This window comes from Strix uralensis, chromosome 1, assembly GCF_047716275.1.
Source record: "Strix uralensis isolate ZFMK-TIS-50842 chromosome 1, bStrUra1, whole genome shotgun sequence".
Lineage (NCBI taxonomy): Eukaryota > Metazoa > Chordata > Aves > Strigiformes > Strigidae > Strix > Strix uralensis.
In genome coordinates, this window is record NC_133972.1 from 80332090 (window position 1) to 80351637 (window position 19548).

The window sequence follows — 19548 nt, forward strand, 5'->3', positions numbered from 1 at the left end:
ACCCATCTCACATGTCTAGCGCCTAGCATGAAGTTTGCTTCTTTGAATATTACCTTCCAGTTTGTATTGACAGCTTACAAGAAGATCAAGAAGGTGAAGGGGAGAGAACTTCACATTTCCATGAAGTGGGCGGGGGGGGGGGGGGGGAAGAGGAAAAGAGAGAAAGATAATTATATTTATATCACTATCTTTATCTTGTCTTTGTATTTCAGGTAAAATATTGGGGGCACAGAAATAGAAAATCCCTACAGTAAGAAGCCAGCACCTACTTTCAGTCTGTAGGTTTCCAATCATTTAAGAATATTTTTTTAATGTCTTTCTAGTTTCTGTGTGGATTGTAGAAGAACTAGTAACAGTCAACACTGATGCTTAAAGTGCAGCATCTGTCAACAGTTAGAGAAGGATGTCACTGCAGTCTCAGATATCACTAATAACTCCTAGAAATTGCTCACTTTAAGCAACATCCTCAGCATTTGAAGTTGATCACAAAATATCCTTCTTACTATTACTCACTTTGATCCTAATATTGTATGTTTCAAAAGGCCGCTATTAAGTAAAATACAACCACAAGAAAAACAGAACTCAGAAACTTAAAAATTTTTTGTCCAGGTGGGATAGAACAAAAACTGGTAAAAGTTTTGCTTGCCGTAAATTCATCTTGAGAATTTCAGACAAATATTCAAGCAGTCAGATATAGGACTTGCTACCATTATCAATCCACTCTTGGAACTAAGGCTCTAAATTCAGTGGGCATCTTAAAAGAGTTTTGAAAGTAGCCAGCATACCCTGTGCATTCTAATACTATCCAGTATTTCCTCAACAGAAAAATGAATCAGTTCAAAAGAGAAGCCTTCTTGCCAGGAAACAGCATTAATGTACCAATTTTAACTTGGGCCATTTATAAAGTCAACTCCTGAAACCGAAAGCAGGTATTTTCGAGGAGAGGATATTTCATTCGTATACACGGACATTCATTACCCTTCCTCATTCCACTCTAAATACCAAACAACAATTACTTTTCAGCTTGGTGCAAACTTAGCAAACACCATCTCCCCTCACTGCTAGGTTTAATTTATTTGCACTAGGAAAACACTCACAGCACTTGGAGCGTGTATGCAGCAGAACAGCACATGTGCATACGTACCCTTTCTCCTGCCAAGCTCCACGCTGCTGGTGCGAGATGTGCTCATTGCCCCGCACGCTCCCCAGCAGCGCTCAGCCCTGATGCAGCCCCGGGTGCAATGTCACAGCCACGCTCTGTCCCTCCAGGAACACAGGATGCCCACAAGTACGAAGCAGAGTGGATCCCTGACAGCTTTGTGCTGGAGCTGTCCTCACAGGACCCACACTGAGAAGTACGCTGCATTCACTCTAAAACATGGCTTCTGTCAGTGCCTGTAGTTGGGTCTGGCACACGTCCCTACCTGTATTCATGCCCACTATGTTCCCCTGACACGCTGCATACCAAAACCTCTTCACAAAAGCCTGATGATTCAGCACGGTGCTGTGCATGCCAGTATTTAGGGAAACCAAGAGAAGAGTGTGTGGCCTGTTGGCCTGTGCTCAATAATTTTATAAGGTGTGGATATAATAGTATTAAAGAACAATAACATACAAAATACAGATTACAGCTGAAAGGTCAATCAATAGCAAGTTACTCTGACATTAAAAGACACTGGGATGGAACTCTGACCAAATTTAAGGCAAAAATATAATAGTAAAGAATATGAATGAAGACTCCTTAAATGACTGTAACTCTTACCAGAAAAAGCCCACATGGCTGTTTCAGTATACCAGCTGTCACCATCACCCCTAAGCCTCCTGTTTTTATTATGCAGCAAAATATTTCTCAAAAGTCCAGATGCCTACAGCCATCAGCAGTCCAGGAAAAGAGGTGCAAGAACCTACCATCACCAAAGATGTGAGTCATGAGCTTTGTGAGCACTTGCTTCAGGTTGAACTCCACCAGCCTCACTGCCTCCATGGTGTGACACTCTTGCTTGTGAGCAGTGCGATGACCTTGCTCAAACAACTGTAAGCCTTCACCATCTTTAATGCTTGAGAATAACTAGAACAAAACCACAAAAACACCAGTGTTTTGCATCAATGACTTTCTAAATGAAAACATAGAATGAAGTTTTATTGATTTAAGCGGGAATCTTACCTGCTAAGTCTGCACCATGAAATACAAATGCAAAGACTGAGATTTTATACAAATTCTGTTCACTAAACAGAGATAAATCATCCCAAGAACAGAAATATTCAATCATTAAGATTTTTTTAATTTCTGTACCATATCTTCAAATAATACGATTAGCTACAGGAAAATATTAATTTATAAAGGAAACATCTCTTTTTTTCTGATCCGGTTACTTTGAACGTTATTGTGCAGAACAAAGTAGAGTATATGTAAATTATATCCCCAAAACTGCAATACATGATGGCATTTACCACAGCTTCAACTTTCTTTAGTAATTGAATGATGTAAACAAAATACCAAAACCCCCACACTTTTAAAAAGTTGTAATCAAATTTTAAAAAAACAAAAAAACCCCAGCCTAGCAGTTTAATGAGACCTTAAGCTGCTTATATTTGATTCATCTTTGGTACAATTTATTAATTTAATTAAAATTACCATTTTCCTATGTTTTCCCACACACAGCACCTTTCTGTTTACAGGAATTTTGTCTATGGATTCATGGCTTTGGTCTGGGGTTTCCAGATAAATTACAAAGCATAGGGGCAGGCTGTATTTGGGATGTGACAGATTTGCTTTGCGTGCAGAGGCCACTCTCCACCACATCTGCTCCAAAGTTGAAGATTTCTGTTTCCTCTACATACCCATAAGTTTCTGGCCAGGCAATCCCCGACAGATACATACCAGCAAATCTACATCCTCTCAGAGAGACTAATAAAACACTCTCACTAAGCCACGCTGTTGGAGGCTCTGTGTCTTGGGGAGACAAGCAGGCAGTTTTACACTCTAAAGATTATTTTTGTTGGAAATCCTTACAGCTGTACAAAACCCAACTCTGTTAAGTCTGGAGGGTAGGGAGAGCTAATTGTTGAAAGTGTTTCTAGTGTCTTTTCCTACCCCCCTCCTCCACCTTCCCATAGTCAACCAAGCACACATAGAGGGGAAAAAACACACACTGAGATTTTCTTCACGTTAAGCCTCCCAGCATCACCAGCTCTTACTAAGGAGATGCCATGAACAGTGTGTAACCTTAACATCTCTCAGATGCCCACAGAAGTTGTTTTAATTGCAGTTTGATGCCTTTGGTGCCACAAATGCTCTAAAAAAAGTTCAAGTGAACCTCTGGTAGCCTACAAATGCTGGACACAGTTAATTAAGACTTCTAGCACATTTCATACAGACACAATGCATGCAGAAGGAGTCTGAGTTTAGATACCATGCAAACTAGCAGCAAAATGGATTGAGGGAATAAAAAACATCCCATCAAGAGCATTTAAAACTTTGTATTGCTTGTCAAAAGGAGACTCGGCCGGCAGATTGAGAAAACCGCTCTCAAATTAATCTCCTTAGCGTGCTGTAGAAAACTACAAAATAAAAAATGAAAAAGAAAAATTTCAAAAAAAATTATTATCCATCAGTCTAACAAAAATTCCTTTACTAAACAAAAGGTAGCAGGTTGGCAAAACTAGGTATTATACTTTTAAATAACAGAATCTTTATTCAAGTGCTCACCTGAAAGATTAAACCCCCTTCTTCCTACTGGCATTATTTCTGCACTGGCTGGAAGAAGCAGATGATACCCACACCTCTATAACTAATTTACTGCCAGCAGGGCAGATCAGTCATCCAGCATGTGGTTTTAAAAGCTAGGGGGTATTGACAGAGGCCAGCATTAGCCTAGGGAGGTTAATCATCTTAAGCTTACTGGGTGGTCAATGGACAGACGCAGGCTCCCTCACAGAGAAACCTGGAATGGCTAAATTAGGTTCCTGCTTTGAACTACCCTCTACAGGTAGCTATTTGTTTCTTCTATTGAGTGAAATGACTACCCTCAGTAAGCCAGAAACACCCTTCGGGCCACAGAGATTTTCCCCCTTTGGACTTGAATACACTGTATTTACACATTAGAAGATGCATTTGCTATTTTCCCCATCAGCAGTTATTTTAGGATGTGAAACCCTTTTTCCTTTCCCCGTCATTCCTCCTCTCACCCCCCAGCTTAAAACTGGTTCCTCAGACCATTGCAAGGAACAGAGTCTGGTTGCTGCTTTTAAAATACAGCATTTATATCAACAAGTACATAGAAGTACTTTTCCTTACCACTGTGCTATTCCTGAAATGTTGATATTGCAATTGCTGTCCGAAGCAAAATTCTATTTTAGTAGATTATATGAGATGTGGCAATAAAGTACATATAAGAACCATTAAAGTAAATACATCTAGTCATAATCCCAGCCGTCTAACCTGCAAGCCTCTTCATCCTGCCAAACCAGCCATATGCACTGTCTCCTTCTCCGTGCCAGGACAAGTGTCCATGCAGCAGTGCACTGAGCCAGGCTGGGAAGTCGATCTGGATGAAAAGTAACCCAGGAGAAGGGAAGAAACTGAGCAACATGAAAATGGTCAAATTCAGCTCGGTAATCAATTATCACCATACTGGCAGCACCAAGAGACATGCTGGCACATGGGACGGGGCTGGACCACTTTTGGTGAAGGTGTGAATCTACACCAGTTCACACAGGCTGTGAAAGCACAGCCTTAGGGGAGTCCCTGAAAGACAGGTAGCGTCAAGGAAGCAGCCTCCCTTACAGCCAGGCACCGAGAGGTATTCTCCACAGAGGCTCCATCAGCTCCTGTCAACTCCAGCACAGCTGTGGATGGGGTTATACCGAGAAAAAAAAAGATGCCTTACAGTTGTATTACTATTTATTCCGTCCTTTTCATTCACTGACATTGCTATGTCAATATGAGCAGCTTTAAACCGATACACCAGTTTCACCATTACAATGATTGAACTGTGCTAAGCACGTCTTGGATTAGAAACACTTTAACATTTCTATATACATAAAGCCAAGAAAGTCAAAGCTTGAATAAAAAGAAGAATCACCCACAGTCACTCCTTTTTGATGTCAGTTCTTCACAAGTACATATCTGAGCAAATGGAGAAAAGACAGTCTTGCATAAAACACTGACACATCCAGGATGCCACAATTTCATGTACACTTACTCCTTCAGTGCAGAATAAAATAAAATGCACTATTTTATTGTATTGCATATGATTAGTCTCTACTACTATCAGAAAAGAAACTTCCTGTAGCTACAAATCAAGCACCTACGTGTCTGTCTAGTGTAAGGATGAGAAGCTTTTTCTTTAAGTGAAGGTGTGCAAAACATTGAATTGTGTCATCATGCAGAAGTCAAAAAGAAAAAATTACAAGGATTTACTAGCATATCTGACTGATGCTGCATTACAAAGGAGAAGGCAGAAGTGAATCGAAGTGACCTTACCATGTGGCATGAAATTTACTCACAATTTAGCTCATAGTAAGAATAAAGTCAAATTTGGTAACATGTAATGGCCAGGAGATACTGGGTTTTAATCAGACAAATACAAAGAGAGCTATGCTCCTTTAAAAGCACTTCACAGTATTTTTCAGCTTGGCATGGAGGGCAGAAGTCACATGTGGGATTTCATTAAAGACCCCAACATTTCTTCAGTCTCCTGACAGACTTTTTCTAATCTCACATCACTTCATTACTCATACATTTAGGATTCAGTCCAAGATTAAGTGTCTCTTTATGGGACAGCATTCATAGTAGGTTTCAAATCAGAAAGATCTGTAACTACATCCTGTCTTTCCACAAATGCGGTTGTGTATTTCTCCTGCCAGTCATGCATACACCAGCAATTAAGATAATGAATACATAATGCTCATGTACTTAGACTCACAGACAAACTGGCACTTAAGACTAGCTCTGCATGAGGATCTGCATGTGGCAACACTCACCCTTGCCACACCAAATACATTTTGACTCACTGGCTCTGATAAATATCACTATAAATGAACAAAGAGCAGCACTCTAAATCCACTTACAAATAGCAAATCATTTCCACAACATTTTAAATGTGCTGTAACACTCAACCGATGGATCAGGAATGATGAAAATGATGCCACTTGAAGATGGCTTATGAAAAAGAAAACTTAATGCCAGTCCCAATCAGCCTCCACGACAATGTAACTTGTAAACCTGCACCCCCAGCCAGGCAGTTTCAGGTGCCAAAGATAACACAGCCCATCATGTGCACGACAGAATGCTCTTTACTGTGTATCGATAAGCATTTGTTTTGGGAGAAAATGGCAAAAATCACTTCAAGCAACAAGCTTGCAGGCGGTCACCTTAATTTCTGGATCCTTACATTTTCAGACCTCCAATTACAGCAAAGAAAGGTGAGGGGTTTTTTTAACCTAATCAAAGTGTTTCTGAAAAAAACAAAATCATCACCACGTTTAAGGGAAAGCCATACAAATTTTGAACAGCAAAGAAAAAGCAACACTGCTACACAGATACCAGTTATAATGAGACATATATGATAGGACTCAGACTTCTGTTCCTGTGGCAATAGAAATTCCTTTATTTTTAAGCACCTTACTTTCAAAATACACTTGTAGACATTTTGCTCTGCTTTTTCCTGCACAATTTAAATATCACATTGAATAGATTTAACTGCTTTATTCTGAAAAGTGTTGTTGGATTTTTTCTTAGCTGGGTGAGATAAAGTAAGACAAAGTTTGAAAACATATTTATTATAAAGTCTTTGCAACAAGAGATGTGATAGTGGCTTCCAAACTTTCTAGACCATGGACCACTATGAAAATCTCACAGACCACCTGATGCCCTTCACCATCAAATTTTCAACTAAAAAATAACAAAGAATACAATGTGGGTCCTCAGACCAGTGAAACTATTTATTATGGCATGATTTGTACACCACAACTTGGGAAATATTGAATAATACAACGTTCACAACTCAGGTAGACATCCGCAAGAGTGAAGTCAGTTCCACCTGAACTAGCCAGGCCCTTTATTCATATCACTCAGTCAAACTGCAGCTTTAGGAATAAATTCACCTCAGAATAGTCTAGCGAAGTAACGCTGCTTCTCTTTTTCTTAACATGATGGATCTAGTTCCAGTGTCCCTGCTCCTGTATGCTGCTCCCTGCTCTCTGAGTGGAAGGCTATCTCTCAGGCTCCTCAGGACTGACACATTGCTCACAACCAACATCTCAAACACCATCCCAGAGGCAGCAGCACCTGAAACTTGATGAGCACACTGCTCACTGAGCTGGGTGTCTCACCAAATGCATGCAGCCTGTGCCACTTCCCATGCCCAGATGTGCTTAAGATGCAGGTACAGCAATGCTTGGCAGGCATATCATCAAGAGATGGCACAAGCATGGATGCATGTAGGGAGATACGTGGTAGATGTCCATCCTAAGTAAAAAAAAAAATTTAAAAAATTCTATTTCACAATTTGCCACCTACACAAAAAAAGCTGCATGGATCTCCACTTCAATACTACTATCTCAAAGCATCCAGGAAATCCCAAATTCCCTCTGACTCACACATGCTATTACATGATACGAGATAAATGCCCTCAGTCAGAGGGACTGACACACCAATCCACGACTCTCCACGTCCATCTCATCTGGCTACAGTCATTGACTCCTTCTCACCCAAGCCTTAATCCTCAACAGCTGAGGCACTGAAGAGCATCACCCAAATTGGACGAAACAGACAGAAAAGGAGATTTCCAGAGGTTGATTTCAGGGTCTTGTATCATCCCTGGACAAGCCTCCTCCCTATCTTCAAGTTGCAAAGAGCTGAGAAGAGTACCTTTTCTAGGTCACTTAAGCCTTCTAAAATATTTATTCCTCGCTGCCCAGCTAAACATTGCTATTATGAGTCCCAGTTACATACCCAAATATTCTCACACATACTGTAAATGCTCCAATTCACTCTATGTAATAGGCTGATCCCTGGAACACTATGAATTTATTTAAATTCCTTTATATGTGAGGATTAAAAACGATGACTGAAGACAGAAGGAGCTTTCCTTTGTTACAACATCAGAACAGAAGCAGCACAGTGTCCAAAGCTGTAGTAATATATGAGATTTTTGAGAAGTCAAACCTACTGACACTAGTCTTGCAAATGAAAACCTAGGATGGCACACATTGATTAAAAAAAAAAAAGGCAAAACCCAGTATAAACAAAGATGTAGGTCAATCAGGTGTTCACACCTACCCCAAAGCATATGGAAAAGGCTAAAAGCAACCTTTTTTTTTTTTTTTTCCCTAACAATACACAAGGAATATGGCCAAGGTACACAAGTATGAAAAGATGAGGAAAGGAGTATGTATTTATATGAATAAGAGGAAATCTACACTTCTATTAACTAGGACAAGAGTCTTTACATTTCAGGTATAAACACTATGAAGTCACAATATTGAAATTTTTTTTTGCAATTATATATATTATTTTGGAGGAGCAGTCCTTATTTTTAACTGGAATATTTACGGTTTTCCATTCTATCCTAACAAAAAAGTTGCCATTTCCACCAAAAAGTTTTCAATAGAGAATAAAGATCCCTACTACTTCTTCACAGTCTCCTACTTAACAGTTTTCAGATGTTAGCACAAACGAGCCTAACGAGAGCATCATTTCTTCATCTGAACAATCTGGTACTGGCCTCCATTGGAAAAAGGTTACTAAATTAAAGGAGCAATTCCTATGTTTTCACATCTGTTCCCCTTAAAATTTATGTATAATTCAGTACAGACTGTAAAATACCTTATGAAGTCTTCTTCCAATGTGTAAACATTATTTGTTGTCAACTGAAAAACGTTCTGCGATTGCCATTGGGTTTATATTGGCTCCCTCTGCTGGCTAAAATGCACAAAGTGTAATTTAGTTGAGATTTTTTTTTTAATCTTTTTCGTAAATTGTGGTAAGTAAAGAACTGCACCAAAGACAATGGCATAGCACAGAAATAATTTCTTTTATAATCCACCCAGGAAAGTTTGCCAGTTCAAACCTGACTGTAGCAGTATTGATATTGCCAACCCAAAGGATTAAGAAAAGAAAAAAATCATACACCATAGAAGGAAAAAATATCTATACGCCTTTTAGAAGTAAAACAGGCATACTGGAGGAAGAGAATACAAAAGAAATACCACTTGGGGGTACTATTTAAGAAGAACAGTTCATTTAATGTCCAGAATTTTGAAGCAGATTTAGGAAGCTGTTTTGGCATTGGTTTTAACTATTTCTGTTAGTTAGTTTCTAACTCTTCTATATATTATATTCAGGCAATAATAGCCTAAAATATTTTTAAATAAACTGAAAACGTGTCTAAATAGATTCTCAGATGCTCTTTGATAGCAGTCCAAGGACGTTTTTAAAAAGTTTATGGGAAATTTCAGCAACAATTATTCTAACTTTTAGCAATGAGTGTTTGGAAGATGGGAATTTCTTTAGTACTTTCAATATCTGCACTCATACAAAGCTGCAGAAAAGCATCAGTTACCTGCCCATCTTTGAATCACAGAATACTCTTCTCTTACAAAAATAATCAACCAACCACCATGAAAAACAGTACAACCAAAGAAGGAAATAGCTCACAAGTATCTCAGAGTTAAACACTGTAAAATTGCCAAACTATGGTTTGTTTTTCCAGCACTTACTTCCAATGTACTGATTTTAACTTTGATATGAAGAAGAATTATTCTAAAGGTTTCAGTCACAGGGAAGAATTTTCAGCCTAGCCTTGACTACAGAATTTGGTATTTGTAAAGGAGAGACACTTTTCTACATCATCTACATCTTTCTTATCCTGCCTAAAATTTCACCTGAGGATGAAAATTTCACCTTTTTTTCCCCCTCCCAAACTGAGATAAGATGTCAAATTCCTCTAAATTCAAGTTCCTATAAAATCACTCTAGGTTTTGGGTTTTGTTCTCACCTCCCCCAGTTCTGCGGTCACTTTCACTGAGAAGACGACAAATGATAAATGTATAAATCAAAAGAACAAAGCAGAGCAGTAAACTGACTACAGAATATAAAATTATTATTGTATTCGCCATAGGATGAAATGTAACCAGGCCTTGTAGCTAACAGTTTTTCCCTTAGTTTCAAAGATTCTTACCCTCCGTACTGTGCAAATTTTCTCACCAGAGACTGCAGTCTGGGTATGAATGAAAAGTCTGAGATGAAGGTAACAGGCCCTGACATTCACACATTTCTGCTCAGTGGGTTACAACTTAAACATGGGTATAAATAAATGAATATAAAAATATTTCTCTCACGTAGTATTACCTTCATTTAGTCTTTGTTCTGCTCAGACAGTTCCTTCTGGAATTATTTAAATGCGGGTTATTTTGAACAGGCAACCAGAATACAAAACAGAAACAGTCCCCACTGAAATTTCAGAATTACACGTTCAATTTTTTCCACAAGGCTCTTATGATGATGACTGTAAAAAGTTTTACGTATTGCAAGACTCTACCAGTATTTAATCTGCAACTGAAGCAAAAAAGAATGCTTAAGATCACACTCAGGCTTAGAATTTATGCATGTTGTCCAATAAACAAGACTTTACACATTGTACACCATACCATTATTCTTTCTTCATCAGTATAGAAAGTCAAATGGACTTTCATTCTTTTAGAGATACAAACACATTTTCCAGCACATAGCTAACTTCAAATTCATCAGTTATTAATATTCTCCAATAACATCTCAGTCATTTCCTTGGGGAAAAAGAAAGAAGAGAAAAAGAAATAAGCAATCTACAGTGCAATGAATCAGATTGCTACATGTCGTGTATTTCTAGATAGAAGATGTCAGTGAACATTTCTGTAACTTTGTTCCTAATTACTAAAATCCTATCACTACTATTATCCCTATTATTAAATTTTTAGAGAAGAAAGAAATAGTCTGTCATTAGGACAAAAATTTCTTAAAGGGCATATTCATTAACAATAATTTCAATAATTAGATCAATCCCACCTAGGTTTGCAGAAATTCCATCCTGCAAGAGTGTCAATGTTATAATTTTGTGGGAGATAAAATCTTTCCATCTGAATGTCTGAACTCCCACCCATGTAAAAAAAAATTGTTATGAACATAAAACATTAAGAAATGGCATTTTCTTAATGTAGTATTGTACATTTTTCTCTTGCATATACCCTGATTGTAGTTATAAACAGGCCTGCAGAATTTCCATTTCCTGGTTACCAAAGAAGCAGTTGAAAGCTGTATTTGTCACCACATAGCTACAGGACAGAAGGCAGGTATGTTTTTGAAGTGGAAGAAGCAGTGGCCACATGGGGTAGGAAACAACCAGTGAGAAAAGCAGTGCTCTGTGATTACCGGAGTTTTCCCTCAGGCATCCAAACCCATCAGGCTTCCCTGCCAAGCTCCTGTCACCCACTGGCAACCACATTAAGAATGGTCTACATCTCAGTATTATTAGAATAAGCTAGTTTTAGTTATAGAAATGTGAATTTGGCAGTATTGCTACAAGCATACACAAATTTACAAATCAATTACTATTTGGAAAACAAACTGGCTTATATTTACTGCTGATCAATGATACAGCAGAATACTTAATGACACCCAAGCATTTGCAGAACATGCAAGCTGTGCCAACAAAATACATAAACTCAAGAGTCTTGGACATCTACCTAGAGCTCTTTAGCTGATTCGTCTGGACTCTAATGAGTTTACTGTGTATGTATCACACACCCAAAACTATCAGCTGCAACAGATGAATCCTTCAATGCAGCTTTAGGATGAGATGAAGAATGGAACAATTCATTAAAAAAGACATTAATTTACAGAAGGTTAGAGCTATTAAAAGTAAAAAGATTACAGAATAAAAAGTGTACTCTGGATGTAGCTGCAACAACTCACATCCATGACTCCTGCAAGTATTAATATGACAGACTTTTTGGTAAAGTGACCTCACCGGAAGAAACTTGTGATAAAACTAGAATTGAATTGTACAGATCATTAGCTGAACAAGCTGTTTCCTTTCAGATACTGTTTTATTTTGCTATCTTTCAAGACTATTGTCTTTCCATTTTTTTCCACATTTTTCAGGGAAGTTTATAGTTGTTTTCAAATTCAACATTTTCCACCTATATTTTTCCCAAATTACAGGTATCACTACATGATCAATCACTTGATCTTTATCAGTGTACGGCATAACATGTGTTGCTGTAACATGTTTACGTGTATGTACTTTGCTTACAGCAAATACAAGATCATGCAACTTACCCAAAATCTCTTTCATCCCAACTACAGAATTCCTACCTCATGACAGGAGAAGAGCCGAACTCCTTCCATCTGATGGAAGACTGGGTAGTGGGTGTTATCAATTGTATCACGGCGGTAGACATCTCCCACTGCCAGAAAGGCATCTAGGCCGGAGTGTATCAAGTCCCACTGATGCGCTGATGTATGTGCTCTTAGCATGTGATCACGATTCAAATAATAGTTATCCTCTTTCCTTCTGCTGGCATGGTTTTGTGGGATAAGCAAACTATCAAAATTCTGCTGTACTGTAACCACTGGAGAAAGACCGTCATAGACAGAAAACAGTGGAGTCCCACGGCGTCCTATATATTGTTTGTAAAAGTGGTCCTTCACCTGCTCCTTGATTAGCCACAAAGGGTGATGCTTTGTGTTGTGCAAGTTCTTCCCCACCTTGGAAAGAATCTTCTCTGTGACATTGCTGTAGTCATCTTGAGGGTAAGCTTTACCAAGCAGTTCCACAGTATTTGAGCAAGGTGTGTTGGCAGCAAAATCTGAAGGTATAGACTTGGATGAAGAATACCTTGAATGGGTGGGAATTCCTCTTACCTTTACTTTTGGTGATAAAGCTGTTTTAGAATACTTAGCTACTCTCATGAATTTCCAGAGCATTGCCATTGCAAACTCTTTTATGATCTAGAGAAAGAGAAAGACAAATTTAAAAAATTGAGTTAGGAACTGCAATCTTGCTGCAGGAGTTGCTAGTATCTCAGGGATAAGTGAAATCCAAATGTCTGTTTGATTAATATGACAAAGTTCCTGTTATAAACTATTATTTTGATTTCAGAAGAGGGAAAATACCCTTGTGATCAAATTTCAGGTAGGATAGCTCATTCAATTATCAGTCTTCTGCATCACTGCTTCAGTATTAATGACTCTAGACCTAGCCTTAACCCCATTCCAGATACTGCTACTCTTTACAGCTGAATAAACATCAGGCCTTCTTTGAAACAGTATTTTTCATCTGGTTAAAATATGAGGCAATAACTGAATACTACTTATGAGAAACTCAGAAATTTAACAACGCCCTTCAGCAGTCAGGGGCTTGCTTGTAATAAAACCCCAAGCATTAACTTATTGTTGTATCATCTCCCCCCATTAGCAGAAGCTACAGAAGGCATTCTACATCAACCAGATGCATGTGACACACACTATGCAATCATCATTAATTCTTACTTAATGCCAAACAAAACCGGTTTAACCTTTCAAACCACTGAACAACTGTGAAAAAACAGATGGCCAGACCACAAGGCATATATTTATATATAAACAGCATATTAAGTTCACATATGAGTATTGCACAAGAATCACAATAAAGGCTCCACATAGTCAGAAGCAATGTTAGCATTTTGGGGTGAGCACAAAACCCCTTTTCCATATGTTCCCAGAATGGCCATTTTCACCTCTTACATCGCTGTACTGGGCAGGGAGGCTTGCCCAGTATCAGGAAGGTGAATGAAGTGATGAGATTCTGAAAAATGTCTGAACTGAACAACTCATTTCCTGTCAAAGGGCCATGTTTACACATCCACCCTGTTTACAAACAGGCTTTGTGCTTCACGTGTACACAACTGCATTACTCTGGAGTGTTCAAAGACATAATTCCAAACCCAAAGAGTTTTGAGGATCACAAGCCCTTCGGTCACTCCAAAGGCATAAACCCGTTCTGAGATGCAAAATCCCTAGTTGGGCTTCACAAATACTAGCATAGGTTCCAGTAAAATAATTAAGCATTACAATTGCTTATTACGGAATGGGAAAATAGAGGCATTAGAAGTTAAGTGACTGGGGAAAGGCATCTACTCCAAAAAACAAACTGGTTTGTATTTCTCCATGAACCAAGAAATCCAGGGCACAGATTTCCTGGGTGAACGAACTTCCCATGAAAGTAATCTTAAATAAATGGGGGAAGAAAGGACATAAGCAATGAATAGACCTCAGTCTTCAAGGCATAGCTTTCCATCTTTAAGCTAGGATTACGGCATCTGGTTAGCTTTCCACGGGAACATAAGGGAAACAAATATAAAAAAAGAACAAACAAGCTAAGATTATTTTTCATACTCTTAAGCTCCAAAAATATATATGCAAACAGAACAGACACATTCTAGAATACAGAGTCCCCAAAAAAGCAGATCTGTAAAAGATAATGGGTATGTTCATATTTGGCTTGCTTCCTTCTGACTTAACGCCTCTACGGGTTCTGACTTCTATTCTCTACAGGTCTATTTCCTGAAGTAACTGTATCTCAATATATCAAAATAAAGACAAGTTGGGTAGTCAGAAATTAAATTTGGTGGAGTAGCGTAAGATTACTAAATATTTGGTTTAATCTTTTTTTCTGGTCAAATATCTTTAAGAAAAAAGAGCAGCTACAACTTTTACCTAGTTTGGAAACTTTTAAGGAAGAATACTTTTTTTTTTAAGGGTTTGCGAAACAATGTCAACAAATTAGGTCTTGGCCATTACTGATAAGTTTCTTCCATAAATGAATTCACACACACACACCCGAAACCCCTCTGACATAGACTAAAGAAGGGATAGCCTTACGTTTTGAAAAGAGGCTCCATTTTCCCCAAACATACGTTCTCCTTCATGGAAAGTGAGTTCTCATTTTCAAACAGCTGCTTGAAATACCCAGTTCTAGTCAGATAATGAATTCAGCTTCCCTTAAGTAAATATCACCATCTGCCCAAACATTTATTTTTTCAAAAAATTCAATTCAAAACTTATACATAACTGTAACGTATGAAAAACTCTCGTGACTTTATCATGAGTCTCGTGATGTTTGCTGCTTTCCTAAATACCATTTGTCTAAGAATCAGACAACCATGTAAGAAGTTTAACTTTCACATAAACATTTCTTCTCATGATTATAACCTTATGGAAAAAGAACATGAACCATAAGTGTTGGGGGACTCATGATTTTTAAGGGAGACTAACATATACATCCCTAAGGGCTTACTTGATGATTTTTCAGTATTTATAAAGAGCAACACTGCTATCAGTTTCTGATAGTTTAGAAATGCTAATTTGCTAATTTTTCTGAGAAAGTGATATATACCTTTCACAAACTTGTACGGGAGAAAAATCTACAGATGAACTTGTATCAGAGTTTTCATCCTAACATTATGCTTGTGCCTTAAATAGCTAAATTGCATTACTATCTGCACTATTATTCTAATCTAAAGCAAAATCTACTGTAAGCAGTAAGAAAAAAAAGTTAAGAGTTATCCAGTGTCCAAGTACCGCAAAGAGCCATCAACATGGTATCACACAAGAGAGACAGAAACACTGGAAGTCCTTCACCAACACTCTTCTGCTCCCATCTCCCACCACAGACTCATGTATGCTACTTCCAGGATCATTACAAAAAATGATATTGGATTTAGTTCGACTCAGCTGGTGATAAATTACATTTGGGGAGAGAAGCCATAGAGAAGGAGGGAAAAAGCCACGTTGACACTCTTTACACCATACAGGAAACCTTCAAATCAAAGAAATGTTTAACAGGGTGGAGAACAACACTGGAAAATAAAGAAATCTCTTTACTCTTCTGCTAGCAATAAATAACTGATGCTAAAAATACACTAATTATTTATGTTCACTTGTAATAAATAGACAGTTATTTCTAGTAGACATCTATCTAAAGGTCTGAAAAAGCACAGTTTAGATTTATAATTTTCTTCCTTCATTTCCACCATGTTTATTATTTGGCAGCAAAACGAAACTGGTTTCTGTGCACACTGACAAAACCTAAATCCCACATCAGTCACTGCCAGCCAGCTAACCACAGCAAGCCAAACAGCAGCTGTAGGTCCTGTGGCTGAAAACAAATACATAAATGGGAAATAAACATTGAACAACCACCACTCGCATCTATGATGCAAAGATGGCAAAGTGCTCCACCAGCATTACCAGTGGGTCACGCGCTCTGGGCTTGACAGTGGCTCTGACTCACAGCTGGGAGCCGAGGCAGGGGTTTGGAAGCAGGCTGCCTGCCAGCAGCTCCCAGTGGGGCATCTCAAAGCACTGCAGGTGGACGGGCAAGAACCGGGCCCACCATCTCCTATTACACAGGTCCTTACCTTGTCAATGCCACTGTCACATTCCTGGGTACCTCAGCAGCTCCTCTGAAGAAGCTCCATGGGCCTGTCCCTGTACCTCAATCTCCATACTGAGATGTCTAATACAACTGCAGGAACTCAGATCTTTGATAGAGATGATATCATACATTATGTTTTGGCAGTACATTTGGAACCATGCCGGCATGTGGGTACAAGCTTTTGAGCAGATCCCAGGTAGACCAGAGGGCAGGAGGCGGCACCCATGCCACCAGGGATGAAGGCATCAGAACAACCTTGTCCGTGCTGTGGATAGACCCGGCACAGATGTGACTGCACTTGCCAATGTCAGTCCTCTACCACAGACCCCGTGCCGTTTCTACAGCAGTTTCAGTTGATGGGCATGGCTTCCTCATCCCCCACAGAAAACCGACCATCCCCCATGCAGCAGCACAGTAGACATTACACATGCAGAGTAAGGAGGCTTAACAACACAGTCAGGAGGCTTAACAACTGGGAAACAGCAGGAAGAATACCAAAAAATACTGTGATTTTGGAGCACATGCAAAAGGCAGTTTGATGTGATAAGGGATCATATTGCTGTACTGTTAAGACATGTCCCTTCATGTCTAAATTCAGGTTTCCATGTCACAGTGTAGCAAGGATTAAGACAGCATTATCACAGCTGCAGTGGTATTTGTCACAAGTCCCGTTTACTCCACTGGGGTTTAGGAAAGAATCGTAGACTCAGTGAAATTCCTTACTCCTGCCTTGAAAAAGAAGGAGAAAAGAGGGGTAGTTTAGCAGCTCACACTGAAAAGAAAAAGGCCTGCGCACCAGTGTTGTTTTATTCACCCACCTCTCCTAGAAAAGTGGAAGAGAGAGAATGCTCTTGTTTGAGCAAACTAGAGCCCACCAGTGATCCAAACAAGCCTGCTTTCAGGGCCATTTGCTAGATATTCATATCTGTGAGCCAAGGGCATCCTCACTCTTGCTGACCGCTTTTCTGTACGCCCTGTGATTTTTACTGTTTATGGCTGCAGAAACACAGATGGGCTACTGCATACATAAACCGAAGTACATGATGGGTTTGAAACTAAAATTTTACAAAGATGAGAGTCTGTCTCCTATCCAAGAATAGCTAATTAATGCAAGACTCTGAAGTGCCATGGAAAATGTTAGAAAAGTTGGGCTGCCACCATTTTGTGATGTGACAGCTTTTATCTACCGTATGTGTGGGGAGGGGAGTTCAACCAACATAGCATATGTTAAAACAAAAATTATAAACATATGCTAGGCTGCTAAAATTGGACATTTACCAGTCTGCTTAGCAATTTAGCTAAGCATTGAATTTTAGTTTTGAAAACTATGTAGGCATACAGCAGCAAATATCATTGTATTGCCACGACCACATCTACACTGCATAGGATATAAGAGAAATTATTTTGCATGCAATACTAATAATGAGCTCAGGTTTTTTTTAAGCTCATTTTAAGATGCAGATACATTGTTGTACACTAGAACAGACTTTCACTCTTATTGAGCATGCTGAATTTATGTTATACACACAGACGTCTGAAATAGCCTTACAGACAACTTAGAATGGATCCATTTTAGAACCTGACCTTCCAAAGCCAGAACATTTTCAGATGTCCCTGATGATGGCAAAACACCCAATGGAGAAAATTTTGCATGCGCTACAAAGCACCAGGCAAGATAACAAGGCCTTCAAGTATTTGGCTCTTAATTTTTTCATGCACTTGGAGTTCATCTAGTTAATAATCCATCATCAGGTTCCAAGAAACATACAGAGTAACTTTTTTTTTTGTTATTTTTCTTAACTGAAGCAAAAATGTGTCATAAGCTGGCTTGCTGTCTGCTCTCTAATAGTGATACATTAATCATGATGCTACCTTCGGCAACATTTTGAGGCTTGCAATATTGAGAAAGAAAATTAAAAAACCTTTTCTGGCATAAGACATGACCATGTTTTCTGTCAGCGTTACATGTAAGACCTTCTTAAATATGAAATAAAAGGTATTAACAACCACGAACATTTTTCACTGATATTGTCTGAGCAGTGGCCAGTATTTCATACCTTGTATTACATATATGAGCACCTGAAGGCAAGCACGGAAAACGTGGTCCGTACTTCTGAGGCACACATTCAATCACCTTCACCATTCTTCAGGACTGCAGGACAGGCTAAGATAGTCATCGTGGGCAGCAAGTCTTTGGAGAGGGGAACACACTTCTGCAAGGGCCTCAGGCAAGCACCAGTTTGAAAATATTTTGAATCATCACTTGAGTACACTCAACATTCAGTTTCAGGTTGGATATTGAAAATGATGACAAATGTTGTATTCATATCACACTGCAACAACTTTCAGTTTGCCGTGGGTCCTCCAAAGGCTGCTACAGGCACCAGTTTCCCCAGATACACAGTGTCACTCTAAGATTGTTCAGGTTTATCCACAAGTTTCCCACTTACTAAAAGGATAACACTTCTCAAGAGATATGATTCAAGACAGGTAAAATGTGTTTCAGTAGTCAAAATACTTGCAAACTCTGCATCTGTGCTGCCTAGCTGGTATAAGACTGTTTCAAAGATTGACATAATCGTGTTTCAAGACAACCTGCAGTGAATTTGGTTTAAGCACTTCAGAAGTAGAGTATCCACGCTCTGGAATTTGTGATCAGCAAGCTAATCAGGTGCATCAAATTGCTGAATTATTCTGAGAGTATATGATTTTTTACAAGAGAAAAGTATACAGCATAATTGACATTAGAAGTTAAGGACCAAAGACAAACAAATTCAGACTTCTGGTTCTAGAAGATGGAAAGGCACCAAACTCATTAACATGCAGAATTCAGAAGTTTAAGGTGAGCCATCCAACCATATAATGTTTAGTTGAACAGAAAAAAACAGATTAATAAAAACAAAATAAACAAATACAGAGGAAAGAAACTATCAGGGAATTAAAAAAAAAGGGGAGTGGGGAGGATATGACAGTAGATTAAATTAAGGAAAATCAGCCCTGCTCAGAAACAGTATCTAATTTTCTTTCATTTATACCTTAATTATTTCTTGATTTTCTTTTTCACAAACTAAAACAGAATTTGTTTTTACTG

At 38.7% G+C, this 19548-nt stretch overlaps 1 protein-coding gene across 9 annotated transcripts in view; it reads right to left on the reverse strand.

The window, feature by feature from the left end:
• FARS2 (phenylalanyl-tRNA synthetase 2, mitochondrial) overlaps positions 1 to 19548 on the reverse strand; it is a 255190-nt gene that overhangs the window by 182252 nt on the left and 53390 nt on the right. For 6 of the 9 annotated variants that reach the window (XM_074872543.1, XM_074872563.1, XM_074872553.1 and 3 more), the window contains 2 exons: positions 12356 to 12991; positions 1909 to 2068 (listed from right to left, as the gene is read on the reverse strand). In XM_074872543.1, coding sequence (XP_074728644.1) covers positions 1909 to 2068; positions 12356 to 12973 — 778 coding nt within the window. In that variant the 5' untranslated portion in view covers positions 12974 to 12991. Of the gene's footprint in view, positions 1 to 1908; positions 2069 to 8830; positions 8922 to 10653; positions 10789 to 12355; positions 12992 to 19548 lie in introns of those variants that run through there. The other 3 variants (XM_074872591.1, XM_074872610.1, XM_074872600.1) reach the window with 3 other exon arrangements.